At 38.8% G+C, this 19,833-nt stretch overlaps 1 protein-coding gene across 3 annotated transcripts in view; it reads right to left on the bottom strand.

Moving 5' to 3' along the window:
• Positions 1-10,069: 10,069 nt before the first annotated feature.
• The window catches only part of LOC148011105 (Nitrilase/cyanide hydratase and apolipoprotein N-acyltransferase family protein), a 140,195-nt gene continuing 130,431 nt past the window's right edge, over positions 10,070-19,833 (bottom strand). For 2 of the 3 annotated variants that reach the window (XM_087671131.1, XM_087671132.1), the window contains exons 8-9: positions 12,667-12,749; positions 10,070-10,436 (exon numbers count right to left, since the gene is read on the bottom strand). In XM_087671131.1, coding sequence (XP_087527257.1) covers positions 10,353-10,436; positions 12,667-12,749 — 167 coding nt within the window. In that variant the 3' untranslated portion in view covers positions 10,070-10,352. The remainder of the gene's footprint in view (positions 10,437-12,666; positions 12,750-19,833) is intronic. The other variant, XM_087671130.1, reaches the window with a different exon arrangement.

Genomic DNA, 19,833 nt, shown 5'->3' with positions numbered 1-19,833 from the left:
AATTGTTGTAAAAGCAGACCACCCAGGATATTTTGGATCCTAAGAGGGTTATTACTACTTTAGGAAATCAGTATATCCATTATCTCCAATCTTGTTTAGAAGCAATTATGCTAGTTTCTTCAGGACAAGTTTATGCCTCTGCCAAAACCCCCTCTAACTACCTTTTGAAGGAGTTGTTCACATATTCTCGAATGGTGTTAAAAGGAATTCCCATTGATTGGAGTTCGTATCTCCTTGCAAAGATGGATCAACATTTTATTAGAGCCACAAGGGGTAATGTGACTAATGTCACATTTTGGTTCTTATCTTTCTATTTTCTTGGCATATGCTGCCCCTGAAAAGGAAGTTCCTACATTATTAGTTGATCCTCCAGAGGTTCCTCCTCCTATTGAAGATACTGATGTTATCATTGAGGATCTTGATCCCCTCCCTCCTATGGTCATTCAGATGAAGCGACTCAAATGAGTGGCTGAATCAATCCTAGCTCCTCCTTCAGTCTCAATTCCTATTTAGTCTAGCAGTCAGCTGCCTACTTTCCTCACAATGCCCAATCTTTTCAGAGCACATAGAGATGGCACTCTGGAAATTTCAATTCCCTCTATATGACACCTGATGGTAGGAGACACAATTTCTTTATTGTGCAAAGATATCCAAAGTTCTATTGAATTCTCAATTTACTGCCTGTATCCAACAGCTTTATTCTTCTTGTTATAAAGAAGTTCAACAGTCCAAGGAGGAGTTGAATAAAGCTTATGCTCAAGAAATATTTTTTAACCTCTATACATAGATGTAGCAGACTAAGATCATTGATGCCCAAAAATAGGAGTTTTTTAAGTTGCAAACTCAGTTGGTTGAAACTAAATCCCAAGTGGTTATTGTGACTGAGGAGAGGGATAGGTTGTTGTAGGAGTCTCAAGAGCTCAAAGCTTTGATAGCTATCCAAATAGAAGAGCTTACGTTAGTTGATACCATCCTAGAGCAAAGTAATACTCACATTTAACAAATTAAGGAACAATTGGTTCAATTTCATTCTACTTTGCAAAGTCCTTCTATGCAGCCAATTCCTTCTTTATCCCCTATGAATTTAGCGGTTCTTCAAAGAAATGCCCCTTATTCCAAGCCAAGGTGGAAAGGCTTCAATCCAAAATGGATTTATTGTAGTCTTCATTTGAGTAATTTTGAGAGTTTGTTCCTCCAGACCACTCTTTCTTTATTCATTATCAACAACACAAGTTGACCTTCTATATCAAGCTTTCAATTATGGATTTGCCTCTTCCAGAGGATGGTTGGAGTAGAGCTTGGTGTATCGAATTATTGATTGAAGTGGCTAAAATTGTTTTTGAAGATTATGTGACTACTCTACAGACACCATGATGATGTCTTATATGTACTTTTGAGGTGATTTGTTAATCCCAAATGATGAAAAATTGGCTTGATATGGGGGGATGTGGTATTATAAGCTGTTTGTATGTCAGATATCTAGAGTTGCAAATAGATCAAATATTCCAGACATATTCCTCCAAAGTGGTTAATTGCCTTGAAACTTCTTGGCATACCATGATTGACTCTGTGATCCTGAATCAATACCAAAACAAAGCTTCTAATCATGTGAAAAATACTATTCAACTGAGAGTGGTCTTAGCCCACCTTTCCAAACAACCCCCTTTCGATTCATCTTTCTTTGAAGCCTATAATCGCAGATCTGTATTAGGTCCATCAGTACCTTGTTTATCTTATTATCAGTAGATGGCCCATAGATATGACGCTTATCTTTCCCTTTATAAATCTACCTCACAAGTTATTTTGCCTCTTTTATTTCAACCCCAATGTGCTCCTCAAATTCCTATTTTTACTCAATGTCCTTTTATTGAGGATTGTGTATTTTTCCCTCCTCCTTCTTGTCCTTCCCATAACTATTCCTTTCACTTTTCCAACGTACTTATTAACATTCTTTTTAATGGATTCCCCTAAATTCTCAACTAATATCTTTTTAGGTCATTCTTCATTTTATGATTTTACTTACCCATCACTTCATCCTCTTTCACTTGTTCCTCTTCCCTCTCCTACAACTTCTATCCCTTATCCCCCTCACATGGTTAGTGGCTATACATGCTTTGATAAGAAGATTTCAGGATGACGAGGATGGAGTTCACCTGATTCAATTACAGGACCTCAAATCAATTGGCTACTCATTCCAAGAGGATGGACGATTGCTAGCCAAGCTTTTCAAAACTATATGTATTTTGCTCTCATCAATATTCATAGTCTTCATATCCTTCAATGAGATTGATTGCTCACTTTTCTTGGTATCTAGCCTATATGCGCCGGATGAATGTGTAGCTTGGGGAAGTTTTCTAACCTTGGGAGGAGATAAATATAAGTTTAAAATAGCCCAAAGAAGTAGAAGAAGTAGCTGTTGAAGACTCAAAGTAAAGACTGAAGTGACAATGACATTATTAAGCAATGAAGGGACATTGTAGTGGCTTTAGTGACCTTTCATATCAAACATACCTCTTGGAAGGGGTATCCAAGACCAAAGAAGGGTTATGAATTATTATTCTTGATTATTTCATTGTACTATTGAGAGAGAAAGCATGTATGAGAGAGAGAGAGAGAGAGAGAGAGAGAGAGAGAGAGAGAGAGAGAGCATGTATTTATGAGTGAGAGATTGTGAGAGAAAGCTATGGAACCTTTGAAGAAGAATACTATGTGATGATTTCCATTCAAAATGGTGTATTCTCTTGTGTCTTTGTGGTCTTTTGATGAATTCTATGAAGAATATGAAGAGCATGATCAATTTTATTCAAGTTAAAGTCGTGGGAGAACTGTTTTTATGAAGCGACGTAAAGATTTCTTGTTCATGGCATTCTTTTCCTTGTTATGGTCACACCAAATATGAAAAAGATATTTGTTAATGATATAAGATAGATTTTCTTGCAATAGATTCCTTGTTTTCTTGGTGTTCCTCTCGAGACTCTAGTCACCTCCATCATCCTTCTGGATTTAGTATCATCAATAGTGTGCGTTGTGCATCTCCTTCAGTAATGTGGACTTAGAACCTCCAAAGGATGGGTGACAAAAAATGTGGTCAATAGATTTACTCAAAGTAACGTTTGATAGATTTGTTGATGAGTTGATCTCTCATGAAACTCAATTATTATCTTTTATGTATCGTTAAGGAGATCTACATATCCTTGATGAGAACAATATGAATTTGTATGTAGGAGATGTGATTTTGGAGGCAGTCATGTATGTCCATTCTGCTAAAATGACTTTAGTTGATGGCCTGAAGAATTATCATAAGCAAACATTGTCGTGTAAAGGCTATGCTTTGCATCCTCCTTTGGAGGAGGATATTCTAGATCCTTGCCGTCAATAGAGTGCCTTTCACAAGTCAGATATTCAGCCATTGAGATCCCAAGTGTTGAACCATATTGCTAACAATCCCTTATTCGCTGAGGATTACTTTTCAACTTTTGATTTCTGATGTTCCATCTGTCCATATGATCCTCGTGATACCCTATCTTATTCCTTAATTTCTTATCGATTACCCTTTTTTATTTCCATCCTCCAATCTAATCTATATAGTATCCCTCTCTTATCTTTTACCCCTCTTGTTTCCCCTCAAATTCTGATTGTTACTACATGTCCATTTATTGCTCATCCTATATCCTCGCCTACTCCTGTTCAACCTACTCCTGTTGTCCCACCTATTCCTTCTGTTTTTCCAATAGAATCCCTTGAGAAATTTCTGCTTACTTTTTCACCCTCATTATCCCTTCAAATATCTTCATTCTATGATTTATATTACCCACCTCTTCACTATTCTCCTATTATCCCTTTACCATCTCTATCTGACTATATTAATATTCCTCCACAATCAGTGATGGATACTCCTAGATATAACAACAATATTCTATGTCGATAGTAGTGGACATTGAATGATTCTTTGACATGACCAATATTTAATTGGCCTATCATTCATGGTTCTTGGGACACTTCCGCACAATGTTCTGCTTCTTATCTTCAATTTACTAGAGCACATGCTTATTCTGAGGATACTTTGGTACACTTGGTGTCTCATTTTTATTAGTATCTTGCTTTTATGCATCAATAGGCTCACCTAAATACTAGAAAGTGTATTCCAAACTTGATGATTAATCCGAATGAGGATGTGATTGTTGCTCAAATGGATGTCTTGTATTATTTTGCATAAGCTTTTCCTACTAGGTTTATATCATGTTGGAAAGGATGTGTTGTTTACAATTTCTCCTAAATGTGCATCTAAATTTTATAGAGGAGAACAAGAGTCTGGAACATCTCAAGCAAAGTATGAAGTTCATGTATCTACATATGAGAGATTGTGAGAGAAAGTCACGAGATCTTTGAAATTGAATCATATGTGATATTTTTCCATTCAAAGTGGAGCATTCTTTTGTGTTTCCATGTCTATGAATGAATTCTATGAAGAATATGAAAATAATGATGGATTTTGTTAAAGTTAAAGCCATGGGAGAATTGTTTCTATGAAGTTGCATGAAGATTTCTTGTTCGTAATGTTGTTTTCTTTGTTGAGATCATATAAAAGATGAAAAAGATAGTTGTTGATGAGACAAGATAGATTTTCTTGTAGTAGAAACCTTATTTCCTTCGTGTTCCTTTTGGGGATCTAAGGGGGTGGGCTGATGCAAGAGATTTCAATTGGGCGATGATGCTAAACATGATGGAGTATAAATCAATGTTTGAGGAGCATTCTTTATTAGATGCAAGTTATAAGTTGGAGTCATGTTTGGATGGTGTTTCTTAAAGATACTGATGAAGATCAAATTAAGCTATATTTTAACTTCTATTCTCTCTTCCTAAGGTCGCGATGAGGGCACTCCCTAACTAAGTGTGGGGATATGTTGAGGGTGGTTGAGATAACTTGATTTTTTTGCTGATTTTTGTTGTTTTTGAGGACTGAATAGTTGGTTTTTGATGAATTTTGTATGTTGATTAGTTGGTTTGGAAGTGTTTAAGAGTGTTTTGGATAAGCTTGAATAATTTTAAGAATCTCATGATGTTTTTCAGTAGAGGTATGAAGTTCTAATAGTATCTGATTGGTTCTAATTGAGTTTGTTGAGCTTCTGTTTTGCTCTATTTCCTTCTATATGAGAGGTTGGAATTATGATTGATGGAGTTTGAGAGTTTTTAGAAGCTTATTGAATGATTCTTAATGGTTTTGAATGGTTTTAGTTTAGCTAAAGGATTTCTGATGACTTTCTGTTAATCCTTGTAGAGCCTTTTTTTTTTTTTCTGTTCTTGCTCTGTATATCTCTGTAAGTGTTCTATGGATGAATATTTAGCTTGGGGAAGTTTTCTAACCTTTAGAAGAGATGAATACAAGTTCAAAATAGCTCAAAGAAGTGGAAGAAGTAACTGTTGAAGACTTAAGTGAAGATTGAAGTGATAGTGATACTATTGAGCTGTGAAAGGACATTGTAGTGGCTCTAGTGACCTTTCATAGTAGACATACCTCTTGGGAGAGATTTTCACGACCAAAGAGGGATTATGGATTATTATTCTTGATTATTCCATTGTACCATTGAGAGAGAGCATGTGAGAGAGAGTGTGTGTGAGAAATAGCCAAATCTATGAAAAACAATGTATCTATGACTGAGAGATCGTGAAAGAAATATATGGAACTGTTGAATAAGAATACTATGTGATGATTTTCATTCAAAGTGGTGTATTCTCTTGTGTTTTTGTGGTCTCTTGATGAATTCTATGAAGAATATGAAGAGCGTAATCGATTTTTTTCAAGCTAAATCCGTGGGAGAATAAGTTGCATGAAGATTGGTGTTTCTTTTCCCTCTTGTGGTCATATAAAATATTAAGAACATGCTTATTGATGATACAAGATAGATTTTCTTGTAGTAGATTCCCCTTTTTCTTGGTGTTCCTATTGGCGCTCCAGAAAACCTAAACCAACTAGAGAAAACCAAGGACTTGAATCCACGATATAGTGCATGAGCTTGCAAAGTGGATGTGAGCTTCTGATTCCAACTACTACCAAAGCCAAAAGATGACATTGATTATAATGGCATTATAGATAACTTAGGGATTGAAGATCCTATTATGATGGATAGTCTGACAAGGTTCCTTTCAAATTGGTTATTAGTCCTATAAGCATACAAAAGATGTATAAAAAGTGAATGAAACAATCTAAGATTACTTTTGTCAAGGGTTCCTAATTAGCAAGCCATATTTGGAGGATTTTGAGTGAACTCCAAACAAGGTTTCTAACCGATCCCATGTTTCTTTAGAGGTTTCACAATCATCAACATGATGAATGTAGCTGTCATCAAGTTCAAGCTTGATAATAGCCATCATTTCTATCCCATATTACTAAGAGTGTAGCTTCTCTTGGTTTCTTCTCTTGACCACTTGTGATTGACCACAAGTCTTTCTTCATTAGGACCAATTTGATCTCAGTTTGTCATGTGTGGAACTCGACACCGTTGAATCAACATGAGGGTGAATCTTTGTTCACTTTGTTGGCAGGAGTAGCAGCAATTAATTGAGAATAGACCAACAGGAGAGTTGAAGTTGAGTGTGTCAAAAGACACAAGAAGCACTAGTGCCAAAAAGCACTATGTGAGTATCAAGAGATACTGGCAAGTTGAGCCTTTGATGCTTGATCTCGAAGTTGAATCCCTTCCTTACTGATTTGTTGTGAGAGCTTTGCTGGAAACTGAGTGTTGGGGCAAATTAGAAAGTTAGTGACTTGATTTGAGCCAAAGGAGTGAGAGAAAGAAGTGAAGCATGAGCTTGAAGTTTGATAGCTATGGCTGCCCTCTTCAGGGTTTTGACAGGCGACTGATACTTTGTTCACAATGGATTGAGGGGTCAGCCATTTGATACAAAACTTGATGAGGAAGAAGCTCAAGTGTTAGGCTTCAAATGCTCTATGTCATTCGTTAACATCGTTGTGTGTGCAAGCTGAATGGATGGTATGACCAAAGAAGGTGCAAAAAATGGCAGCGGATTGATACAAGCCCAATGCTAAAGCATATGTTGGGCAATGTCACACTATGAAGTGACAGGCAGGAGCTCTTGGAGTAGAGGATGAGTTCTCTAGAAGAGAACAAAGGTTGATAATGCGTGGGAGGAGAGATTCAAGCCCTCCAATGAAGGTGGGTGGCTTTCAAGGTAGGTGAGAGATTCCTGGGAAAGTGGAGGGAGCCAAAAATTCAAACTATAATGACCTAACCAATGGCCTAATGACTCATCAGCATTGAAACCCACTCTAATATCATGTTAAAATATTGAGGATGCATGCTAGGGTGGATTACTGATGAGTAAGTAGACAATCATACTGAGACATAAGTAATGACAAAGAAGAATTGATATTATTTAAGCATAATGCAAGTACAACTGAACGAGAATGATGGATAGATTGTGGGGATAAGTGCCTTTTATAGGTTTACAGTAGGTGATATTGGTAGGTGAAAAAATGTGAAAGGGACCATGATATTCACCAACTATGGTTTTAATAAACCGTGCATACATGACTTAGGGTAAGGCTTTATTTGCAATGTGATCCTTTGCCTTGTTGTTCATTACCAAGGGGCTATAGTGGGTGTGATTGCACATTTCTCAACAAAGTCAACTACCATATTGTGTGGGAATAAGGGATAGCCCAAAGCGGGGGGAGGGGGTGGCATACAAAGTCAAAGACTAAAAAATGGGCATTACAAAAATAAAACAAGTAGGTTCTTTGGGCCAATCAATGAGCCAAGAGCCTAAAAGGTAGTGGTGGTAAAGGCTTCTTTCCCCAATGGCCTCCTAGATTGGTCGTTTCCCAGAGTACAACCAAGGCTAAAGCAAATTGATTGTTATATATGGCTATTGGAGCACTTGTTCTCTAGGGATTGTGAGTAGTCTACTAAGACCCCGACATCCTTCAATAGTCCCTATAGCCATATTCTCAAAACTCGTAGTGGAGTCTAAATGTGTCCTATGCCTAGTTGTCTCAATGGAAAGGTAGCTCTTGGGATTGTTAGAAAGAATAATGCAAGTTTTGTTCTCTAAGGATTGTGAGTAGTCTACTAAGACCCCGACATCAAGGGTCGTTTAGTTTTGTTCTCTAGGGTCGTTTTCCATATAATCTAAGTTTTGTTCTCTAGGGATTATGAGTAGTCTACTAAGACCCCGAAATCCTTCAATGGTCCTTATAGCCATATTCTCAAAACTCGTAGTGGAGTCTAAATGTGTCTTATGCCTAGTTGTCTCAATGGAAAAGTAGCTCTTGGGATTGCTAGAAAGATCACTAGTTTTGATTTTCCTCCTTTATATCTTCTTCTTCTTAGTCTTTATTTAGTTCCTTTGTTAGCAGTGGTTATCTTCTTTTTTGAGGTACCACTTTTGGTCCCACTCATTTCTTGAAGCTTCCCACTTGTTTGCTCAATCATACTCAAATGACCTTCAAGAGTGTCCTATGCATAAGATGGCCACTCAAGAGAGAATCCACTAAGGAATCAAGGTTTGCCATTGGGAAAGTGGCAAACAATGATTTATTCAATGCTTATAAAGTAACGATTCATTGAACAAAATGACAACCGTCTTAAATTCTTTAGATAACCTTATAACATCACCTTTTAACTAATAATTTGTCTTTCACCCATACTAGAGGAGATGGCATATGCTACATAACATAGCTATCATGGGTAGTTGAGTGTTAGGCACAATATGATATACATCTTAATGATACACTTCTACAAACTTAGATTGTTTGCTTTTCACTTAAGATTGTCTTTACTAACATTGTAACAGCAACCACACCACAAGAAGCAAGTCTCTTCTACCATCTATCAACTTGAAAGGCCTCTCTGATTGGCTAACCTTGTAAAGAAAAGCTTCCAAACAACATATGAATTCCCCACATGCAACATCAAGTGGATATTAATCCAACTTAATAGCGCAAGTTTTGTCAGACACAACTAGAAAATTGAAAAACCTCTCGACTATGTAAGTTTGCAGAGAAATTGTCGAAGTTGAAAGCTATTTGTGAGAGAACAAATTGTGTTATTGCTTCTCTCTTCTTACATTCCTAACATTCGACTTCCTAAGAACTCCATGTGTATGCAATCAAATGTTGGTTATTGTAGTTTGTTATATTATGAACTTGAAGTATATATTGTTTACATATCTAATTATGTCAAATCAAGTACACTCAACAGATCTGAATAATAATTTCTATGGTTCAAACAGCATTTCCAAATAATCATGGTGTCTAGAACACAATGTATGCTAATGATTAGAGCGTTTGCAAACACTGCTAGAACTAGAAACACCTAGTGTATATTGATGAATGGAGTGTTTCCAAATATCATTAAAACTGTTCTGCCAAAGTTGCTTTACCTTTGATGGTGTTATATGTGCCCATGAGGAACAAAATCTAGCATACAACACTTTCTTTGCAATATAGTTAGTTTGAGCATACCACAAATGATTTTGAACCAAATGCCAATAGGATAGTCCTTGCAAAAGTGGTCTATGTTTGCATATTTGAATAAGCAAGTCCACAACTAAACATTATGGTTCAAAGAGCAGCTATATTCAAACCAAATGCCATAGGATAGTCCTTGCTAAAGTGGACTATGTTTGCATATTTGGATAAGCAAGTCCACAAGTAAACATCATGGTTCAAAGAGCAGCTATATTCAAACCAATGTTTAAGCACAATAACAAAGCCTCTCTTTTGACGCTATTAACAATGATCAGACCAATTCCCTTGACAATTCGACTAGATCATTCTACAACACAGCATATAGTCAATTGGAAGAAAATACTCAAGGCCACTAGATCATTCTACTACATAGCATATTGCCCACTAGAGGGAAATACTCAAGGTCCACTAGATCATTCTACCACATAGCATATTGCCCATTGGAGGAAAATACTGGAGGCCAACAAAATTGCAAAAATCACATATTGTCAATTAGAAGAAATATGAAAAGGCCAAATTGACTGCAAAATCACATTAAGAGCCATAAATTCAACTACAAGGCCAGTGTGGTTAGAAGCTGAAAGAACCAAATTATGAAATTTCTTAAACATGTTTAATATATAATGTACTAGAGAAGTTGGTTTTTGAGATTTAGTTTCACAAATACTCACACCCAAGGGCTTCAAAAAACCTTTTCCAACAAGTTACAAAATGAAAATTGTCTCAAAAGAATGATGTTCTCATACATGTGAAACACTATATCCCAATCAAATTTCTTTGTAATCATGGGGGGTATCTTGATACATCTTTTACAACTTATTTTGTAGTGTTATTGTTGGGTTTGCAGATAAAATGTGAATAATTAGAGAGAGGAAGGTCGCTCAGCGGATATTCCATCACTTGAAATAGGGCAATCTCCACCCTTGTATAGATCATACCTACGGTGCTGTTATGCACAAACACGATAAAATTACTTTACCACAGCATGCTTTGGCATACATGTAGGGCATACTCCCTAAAAAGATTTGATTAGCACATTTACTCTAGTTTAACATAATGAGAAGCTAGGAACTATCTGGTCATCTACAAGTAATGATTGTTCCAAATTTACAGGATGCAACAAACTACAGAGCTTCTTGGACATTTTTGTGTTGCAATTGCTCTTGAAATGAAAGGGAACAAGTCAGAATCAATTACTATCACAATCCGTACAGTAATGAGCATGAGAGAATCCATTTAGATGACACCTCGTCAACTAAGCCCAAAGGACAATCCAGTGAGTATGGCTTTGCCGATTTTCAAGCAATCACCTTGCTGTTTATCCAGGTTTGTAAGCTGTTGCCTATTCTTAGGATTGTAGACCCTTCTTGGATCCACTATGGCTCCTACAAGGTGTTATGCACCAGCATGGCAAGTAGGGTCAGGAAGGAGATGATCCATCAGCTTGTTTCTGATGCTCTCTCACAACTTCATATTGACTAGTAGAGATGATCCATCCACCTTATGATGCTATCTCACAACTTCTTTCTTCCATTGACTGGCATGGGATAATTTTGGAGGGAATAAAAAACTTGTGTTGAAGGATGAAGTGGATGGTGGGAACTTGGGAGCAAGGCAGCTTGCTCAAGCCTGCTATGGAATGCCTATAACAAGGAGCATCTTCAAGGACCACTGGTTGTGCTCAGGAAAGAGTTGAGAGGGCCTCCACAGTGGCTTTATACAGCAAATTCTTAGACTACAGTTGAGACAAGCCAACCTATGCTTCAGGACTGAAAGATTGGTTGTTCCTCAAGCTGATAACTGGTCTTAAGGGATTTAGCCATGCAAGCTGCGCTGTTGGTTTGTCAGTCCCAATGAGTAGAAAATTGACATCGTGGTTGGTCAACAGAGAAGGGATTAGACAGTTTGCATGAGGGAGGCTAACCTGCCTTGCTGGAGAAGGCAACACAGCATAATGCATTTGAAAATGCAAGTTCAGATTAGAGAAACACCTGGACGAACAACTCACTTTAAAACTGTAGGCACTCATCCTACAATCACACAGCAGCAGCGCAAAAACCTCTTCTATCAATTCAAAGCTTCATGTCAACATATTTGCAGTCAAGAAGCTGTCCAACTTTTCCTTACTGACCACTGCCCAAAATAGGGTCCTAGTGGATAGAACTCAATGATGGGCCGCACAAGCACTCAATGACCACACTGTAGACAGGCCAAGTGTGAAGGAGAGAGAGGTGCAACAACCAACCCTTTGGTATAAATAGCCTTCACCTTGAAACAATACTACAACTGTGCAGCTGTGGCTTTTTGGGCCTCCATCATTTCACCTCACAACCTGACAACTCGTACCTGTGCTCGTGCCAAGAGGAGTTCACTCCACTAGAGTGATAAAAAAACTCTTTGAGAACAAGGAAAAGAATATATGACTACAGCACTCTCAAGATGGGGTTAGCACTCTATAAAAGCAAATTATTCGTGTTATTTCTTTTATCTGAAATAGTGCGATTGTGGTGAAATTATTTCAAACTATTAACAAATGCAGTTGGACATTCCCAGTTAAGCTCATCTCGGGTTAGATTAAGACCAACCAGCAGGAAAAGGTTTCAAATCTTGTTATGTGGCAATTTGATTCTACAGCAATTTGAAGCCAGGCAGCAACATTCACAATGTGATCATGAATTTTATTTCTCTTCTTTAGCCACTACTCAGATTGCTTTGCTGTTGGCAAAACTTACATGCAGTATGTGGTCCAGGCAACTCCAAAGGATGGGTCCATGGCCATACATACCCAATACATACAACTATTTACGAGATATACACATCAGTGCATGTAAGCTCAAAAAAATTGGGATTGACATTACTAGCATGAACCAAAAGACCTAACGTAAGATTTATGTAAACCTACATAGGTCACACGTCTGATGTTTGAGAGAGTAGTGTCCAAATTTGAGAATATAAGGTATATTTATAAAGGTTTCTCTGCTTATGCTTATGCCTCTAAGATTTCATAGGACTTATTTTTAACCTGCCCTAAAGACTAAGGACATTGACATGATTTCAGTAAGCTAAGGGTAGCTAATGCCACAAAAGTAAGAACCTACTTCCTTAAGAACCAAAGAAGAAACCTTTTTGCATATAAACCACTGATGTTTACTTGACAAAGTTGCAAAGAAATATACCTTAGAGATAGGCATGCGAATTCTCACTGATTCCAAATACTCCAAATCTATCTCAGCGATAGCCAAACCAGTGCATAGACGATCTAGTCAAACATACAAGTAGCAGTCAAGTTTACTTTGACATGAAAGTACAGCTGTGTTGATTAATATTTTATTATAAGGCACTTGAAAATGAAACATATTGTGTCTTCTAGTAAAACCCAGGTCTAAGTGGTCAAACAAATGCTGGTATACAGTTTTGTAAACCATCTGCAACTCAAAACAGACTGGCCCCAAAACATAAGTTTGTCGCCTGTAAATGGGATGTAATCCACAAACTATTTTTTCATGAAGGGTGTTGTATTAATTACCAAAACACAAATTCAGAACTACAACATGGCTACAAGCACCAACTGTCTATATGACCAACAAGGAAACCGAAGAAACAGTGATGTGCCAAGAAAGGAGATCCTGTTGAGGAAGAATATCTGCAAGCTCAATGATGTCAAGCTGCCAGTGAAGCCCTCTAAAACAGGCAATATAGCTCTGTAATCCAGAAGTGGAATCAAAACTGAATTTATTCCACATAGTCCATATGTGCCCACAGCCCCAAAAGCACAAAAAGTGAAAGAGAACTTTCATATGTGGCTGGACAGGATTTGCAAACTTGGGCTATCCAAAAACCCAGTCCTTTGGAGACATCGACAGCCTCACCACTCAAGACCAAATAGCAAACAGAGACCAAAATTTTCTTGCCACGAGAGAAGAAAGAAATCAATCACAAGAAGTTTCTTCATATGTTGTACAAAAGAAAGAGCAATCATTCGAGATATAAGGTCTGAACAGTGCAGAGGAAAGAGAAAGAGCACCAACAAACATTCACCAGATGAAGACTTTGTATTTAAACGGAGCTTTATTGAGCCAGCCCACCATCACCACAAATTTCCGCGAAGTGTTACTTTTACAAAGACCCCAAGTACAGTTTCCCTTTTGAGCCATCCAATCCTCATCTCATATAAGAAAATGGTGTATCTGACTCAGTGATATGTTGTGGACATCTGTTAACGACATGACCAATAACTCACAAAGTCCAGGGATCAGTCCATATGCTAGCCCTGTACTGTTTCATCAGAGATGTATGACATACACTACCCACCACTAACCCTCTGTGAGGAGATGCTCTCAACACAAAAACACAATACTAATTGTACGACAAAGCACAAACTGATAACATAGAACACAATTAGGGTTAGGGTAACTCAAAGAGAGAATGAATACAAATAATGATGAAATGAATGACTGCTGAATATACAATGCTCATCCAGCAAACACACTATGCAAAGAGTGAATACTGTACCACTAACTCCTGTATCTCAAGGATTAGTACCACTAACTCTTGTATCTCGAGGATTAGGGTAGGGATAATGAGCTGAAGAGTGTGTCGTACTCTAAACGGATCCCCAAATGCAACAAGGCAGCCTCTGAATGTTGAACACCAGCAAACGTAGCCAAGGCTGGATCAGCAGTAATAGTCAACAAGCTGAAATCAGCTCCGAACAATGGGTGGTAGGCTAGAAACATGTGCCAAACTGTTGTAGACAGCAATGGCCAGCTTGGACCACGATGTCCTCCACATCCAGGGCGTGGGCAGCAAGTTGAAAGGCCTAAAATCTGCAAAAATTGAGATTGGGAGAGTGGAAGGCAAACTACCTATTTATAGAAAGTTTAGGAGCCCCCACTTAACACTCTCGAATTGCGCCCCATTTTAGGGTTTTAAGTAAAATAAGCCAAAAATAGATATTAAATAATATGTTTTGGGACTGTTTAAGTGGCTAGTGACATTTATTAGCTCAACACCCCCTCTGGAGCCCAAAACTGGGCTAGAAAAGTGGGCCATCCTAAGTTTTGTTTACCTCAACTCAAGGCGTCCTACTTCAAAGCAACTAGGGCATCGAACAAAGGGTGCTTGTCGGCTGCCTAGTGACCCACCAAGACTACAGAGGTGCTGGTTATCTCACCAAGGGAGCCCAAGTGATCACCCAAGATAGGCCAAGGCATCGGACCAAGGGTGCTCATCAGCTACCCAAGGGTCTACCAAGTCCTGCAAAGGCAGATGGAACCAACAATGGACTTTTTGAGGTTTTTTTTAAAACTACATAAGAAATGGAGCGGCAGAGGCCGATTAAGTATCAAACAAGAAACAAACCCAAGGCCTTCAAAAAACAAGCAAACCTATCCCACACTTTACTAGGATAAGTGCCTAAGGATAATGGAAGTGGGTGTATACCAACCATATGGAGAATATGTGGAGAGGCAAAAAAAGATAATGGGGAGCTTAGCAAGACAAGCAAAGTAAGCAAGCAACCATGGGAAAACTGCTGCAAAGAACTGCCATGTGCAATGCCATGATTATGGTGGATCCAAAGTCAGTCACTCATGAAAAGATCGAAAAGGAATAAATGCACACGAATGCATGATTACATGAACAAAATGCCAATGCATGGGGTAATGGCAAAGGGGAATGCAAGAGTTCATGCTTATGCAGAATGCGATGCAACAATACCAATGAACAATGCCCTCACAAGGGAATTGTTCACTTGTCCCATTGCCCTTTTACAATCATGCCATCCTAATAATGTGTGAAAGAGGTAATTGCCATGGGAATGCTAGATGTTAGGATCTCCGGCCCAATCAAAATCAGTATAACCCTGTAAGCATAAACCATGTCCATAAGTTAGTCTAATATTATAGGTACACCTTAAATATCTTAACACGCGAAGATAAGCAACTTAAAGAGACATTCTAGGTGCATTAAAATACCGACTAAGCAAAGTAACTAAAATACAAGATCTGGCCTAGTATAAATCAACCAAAGTAATTTCCCTACAACAGAAGGATAAGTATGAGCATCAAAAGAATAGGCCACAAAAATTAAGAGATCAATCCGAGGGGTGAGCTTTTCTATCTTGTCATCAGGAGTGCATATAAGCATGACTACCGAAAACTCTGAAGCGAGAAATAACAAGCCGATAGCCAAAGAATGCCTCATTAAAGTCATTTTAGGGACCGTTGCAGTCGGGCATCGGTTGAGGATGTACACTGAAGTGTTAATAGCCTCGACCCAAAAGGCACTGAGGGAGCTCTATTGCAAAAAAGCATAGAGCATACCATGTTTAGGACAAACCCGTTCCTAGACACTACGGCACCGTTCTGTGCAGGGAAGTTGATAGAGGTCAGCTGGTTTGCAATGCCCTACTCTTGTAGAAACTCAAAATCGTGGAAGGTAAACACTCCACCATAATCACTCCTCAAAGTACCCACACGACAACCAATTGGTTATGAACTAGCAGTATCCAAGTACTGAAATAGCTGAAAACATCAGACTTCTGCTTGAGAAAGTACACCCACATGTATCGACAGAAATCCTCAACTGTCGAAAGGAAGTAAAGCACACCATTTGAGGCAGCTGTGGATATTGGGCCGCAAAGATCAATGTGAATCAACCTAAATGGAGTCTTAGCTCTATGAGTGGACTGTTGTGAAAAGGGGGATGGTGCTATTTACCTAGTTAACATGCTTTACAAACCTCTTGAGATAGCTTCAAGAGGGAAATGCTATCAACCATCTCGCGACGCGACAATTCATAAAGAGAGTTATATTAAAGATGTCCTAAGCACTAATGCCAGAGATGCTCAGTGCTTAAAGGCTCCCATGCAGTGGTTAAAGCCTAGAAACAATGGAACTCCAAGTTCTCGATTATCGTCACGATAAGAAAGTGATAGAGGCCATAAGGTTGTGCCTTCCACGAGCAACAACTAATACAATTTTCTCATCAATAACTTCGACAATGGTTGATGTAAAGAAGACTGATCGCACCGATTGACAAAGCTACTGAACAGACTAAGTTCACCGCAAGCTGGGGGGACATAATAAACGTCATCCAACGTAGCACGATTCAGACTCTCATCAGTGGCAAAACTAATGCGACCTTGGCCCTGAATCGTGGCCGAGGAGTTATTCCCTACGTAGACACTTCCAACTGCAAGGGCTTGGGAAGTAAAAATGTCCGCTCTAAGAGTCGTGCCATAGGTAGCTCCACTATCCACAAGAAAAACAGATACTGACGTGCTCGACTGTGATGAATGGGTCTCTACAGCCACCTCATCAAGAGGCAACTCGTAGTTGTGAATGAGACTCGTATCCAATGTCTCTAAAATATAATGTGGGCCTTTGTAAACCAATCAAACAAGCCCTCTGGATTTGAGTAGTTCACCGACTATCATGACGGACATGTGGTAGTGTGAGTCTGGTCTTGCCATTACCCCTGCTGAGGGTTACCACCACCTTGCTTTCCTGGCTGGGGTTACCTTGGATTTGGCTTTGAGTTTTCTTTGCCCCTGCTCTGCTGCCCCCTCTCAGAAGATGCAACAAGAGCCCTCTCTATCGAGGACGTGTTATGAAATTGATCGAACAACCATGTGTGACGCAACAGCTGACACTCAAATTCATAAAATGTGGGCATCTGAGACTGTGAAATCACTTATTGCATAAAATGAGAACATTTTCTAGACAACTTGTTAAGGAATATGGTAACCTCATTGTCAAAGGACTAAGGAGTCCCAGTGGTTGAGAGCTCGGTGAGGAGACGTCAATAATCAACCAACTTGACTTTCAAGTTATCCTTGTCTGTGTGATTTTGAAATTTTGCAGCTCATGATCCAAATTGATGTGACAAGTCCTATCCCGAGCCGCATAGCGATCAGTCAAGTGTACCCAACGCTTCGATGCTAAGTCGAAATACTGAAGCTAAGAATGAAACTCAAGTAGTAGGCCTGGCAGACTATAGTGGAGGCATTACGAGACTTCCATGAGTGGACGACCTCATATGGAACAAGTGTGGGATTGGGTTGGGATTTCAAACCCTGCACAAGAATCCATAGGTTCTGGGAGTCTAGGACATGCCTCATCAAATTAGACCAAGTGGTGTAATTAGATCCGATGAAATGAATCTTGTCATTGAGTGAGTTCTTGGCAAATGAGAAGCTAAAACCATAAGGTATCGGTGGAATTGGAGTAGTGTGAGGTAGTGATGGATAAGATGGTGGAGGATAAGGAGGGGGATAAGAGGTAGGGTAGACTGAAATAGACTGCTGATGTCCAACAAGTGCCGATTGCTACGAAGGCACTAGAACATAAGTGTTTCCATAAGGTGCCGAAGGTGGAGGTTGAGGCACTCGGATACAGTAGCCTTGTCTAAGAGTCAGTTGAGGCACAACAGAATGACCAAGTGGTCCACTAGGTAAAGCCATAGAGGCAAACTGTGGTACCAAATGATCCACACTCCAAGAATACCTTGGAGGGGGAAAACTCGAAAGTGTGTGTATCGGAGGATGATCTCCCGTCACTGGTACACCACTCGAATAGAAGAAAGAAAGAGTCCTTAAGGTTGTGCATAAGATGAGAGAGGGATGGATGGGAGCCCAAATGAATTTGTGATGGTTGAAAATGTGAAAAAACATCATTGGTTTCTTTTGTCCATTAAACGCAACAAAATGAGATGTACTTACTCTAGTATGACCATGAGAGAGAAATTTATTTGAACGAAAAGGAAGAGAAGGAATACTTACAAGTTCTTGTTTCTTTCTTTTACCTTGTCTGGAGTTTTCAAAGAAACATCTATATTCCTCATTACTTTCAAACCAAAAGATATTATATATTATCCCTTCTTCAAGAGGATCTCCCGAATCATGAGCAATAGAAGAATCAAATACCATAGAATTAGAAACAAGATTGTGCATACTTGGCCTTGGAGAAGTAAGATGAAAGTGAGATATAATCCGTGCCAGTTTCCACTTGAGAATGGCCAATCCAAAGTGGAGATTCCATCGTACCTGCATGGTCAATAGTTCTGTGTATCGAATCTAAAAAAGAAAACTCAGGCTTTTCTTCAATCTATTATTGAGCCCTATGGATAATGATCAGATCATACGCAGCAATTGAAATCTCATACGGTTGATGGACTCCATGGTAATCCAAAGTTTCTCCACCCGTGCCAGATCTAGCAAGGGCAAGCTGGGAGGACCACTCTCGCTCGTTTCTTGATATGCTTGGATGTGGTGTCAAGAGCGATGTCTAGATATTTGAAGTCATCTGAACCTTTTGTTGTTCTTGCTTCTTGCTTCTGCAGATGAGCTCTCAAATCAAGTCCAAGGTTTCTCATAGAGAACTTGGCTTTGATATCATCATGTGACGAGATGCTCTAAACACAAAAACACAATACCAATCATACAACAAAGCACAAACTGATAACACAGAACACAGTTAGGGTTAGGGTTAGGGTAACTCAAAGACAATGAATACAGATAATAATGAAATGAATAACGGCTAAATATACAATGCTCATGCAACAAACACTCTACGCAGAGAGTAAATATTGCACCACAAACTCCTATATTTGGAGGATTAGGGGAGGGGCTGGTATCATGAGGACATGTATTTTTGAAACCTCACTTAACATGTGGATTAATTTCTAATCACTTAACATTTGTATTTTTGAAACCTCACTTAACGTTGCACATGTGAGGTGTAACTGCAGTTAGAGTAAATTTACAAGCCCGGAACCCAAAGAAATCATGGAATATCAAAGGCTAAAGTTGTTATAAGTTATGTCGCACAGGTACTTGGTGGTATCTGGTGCTAGTTGTTGGCCTAGGTCATCCATTTGGCCATAAGTGTCAGTTGGTGATACTAGAGAAGTGGCGCTTAATGTTACCTAACGCCAATATGATAATCAAAGATAGAGCAGAGACACTCGGGAATGGAAATTGCCTAGCCAATTTAATTATTGGCTAGTCATTATTTTTCAAGGCACCGAAATAATTATTAGATTAATTTTAAGTATTTTAAAATTAAAAATTAATATTTAATTATGAAAAGTGCTAGAAAAACCATTTGGGAGAGCTACCACTTGTGAAAAATGCCCATGTAAGACTGAAAAACGTCTTTACAGGCTCGAGAGAGGCATTTCTATAAATTCAGCCTGCAAGAGAGAGGGAGGGGAGGTTGCATGTATGATTAGCAAAATTGAAGGGCCTTCTGAGGCAACCAAGAGCAAAGAAGACCAATCAACGGCAGGAGACAACATCTACATGCTGTTGAGGCAGGGCAGCAACAGTAAATGACTGATTT

Source organism: Lygodium microphyllum, chromosome 29 (genome assembly GCF_053477565.2).
Source record: "Lygodium microphyllum isolate KBCC chromosome 29, Lygodium_microphyllum_v1.1.10, whole genome shotgun sequence".
NCBI classification, from domain to species: domain Eukaryota; kingdom Viridiplantae; phylum Streptophyta; class Polypodiopsida; order Schizaeales; family Lygodiaceae; genus Lygodium; species Lygodium microphyllum.
Note: the sequence above shows the minus strand (reverse complement) of the source record. Positions and strands in the feature narration are given on the sequence as shown.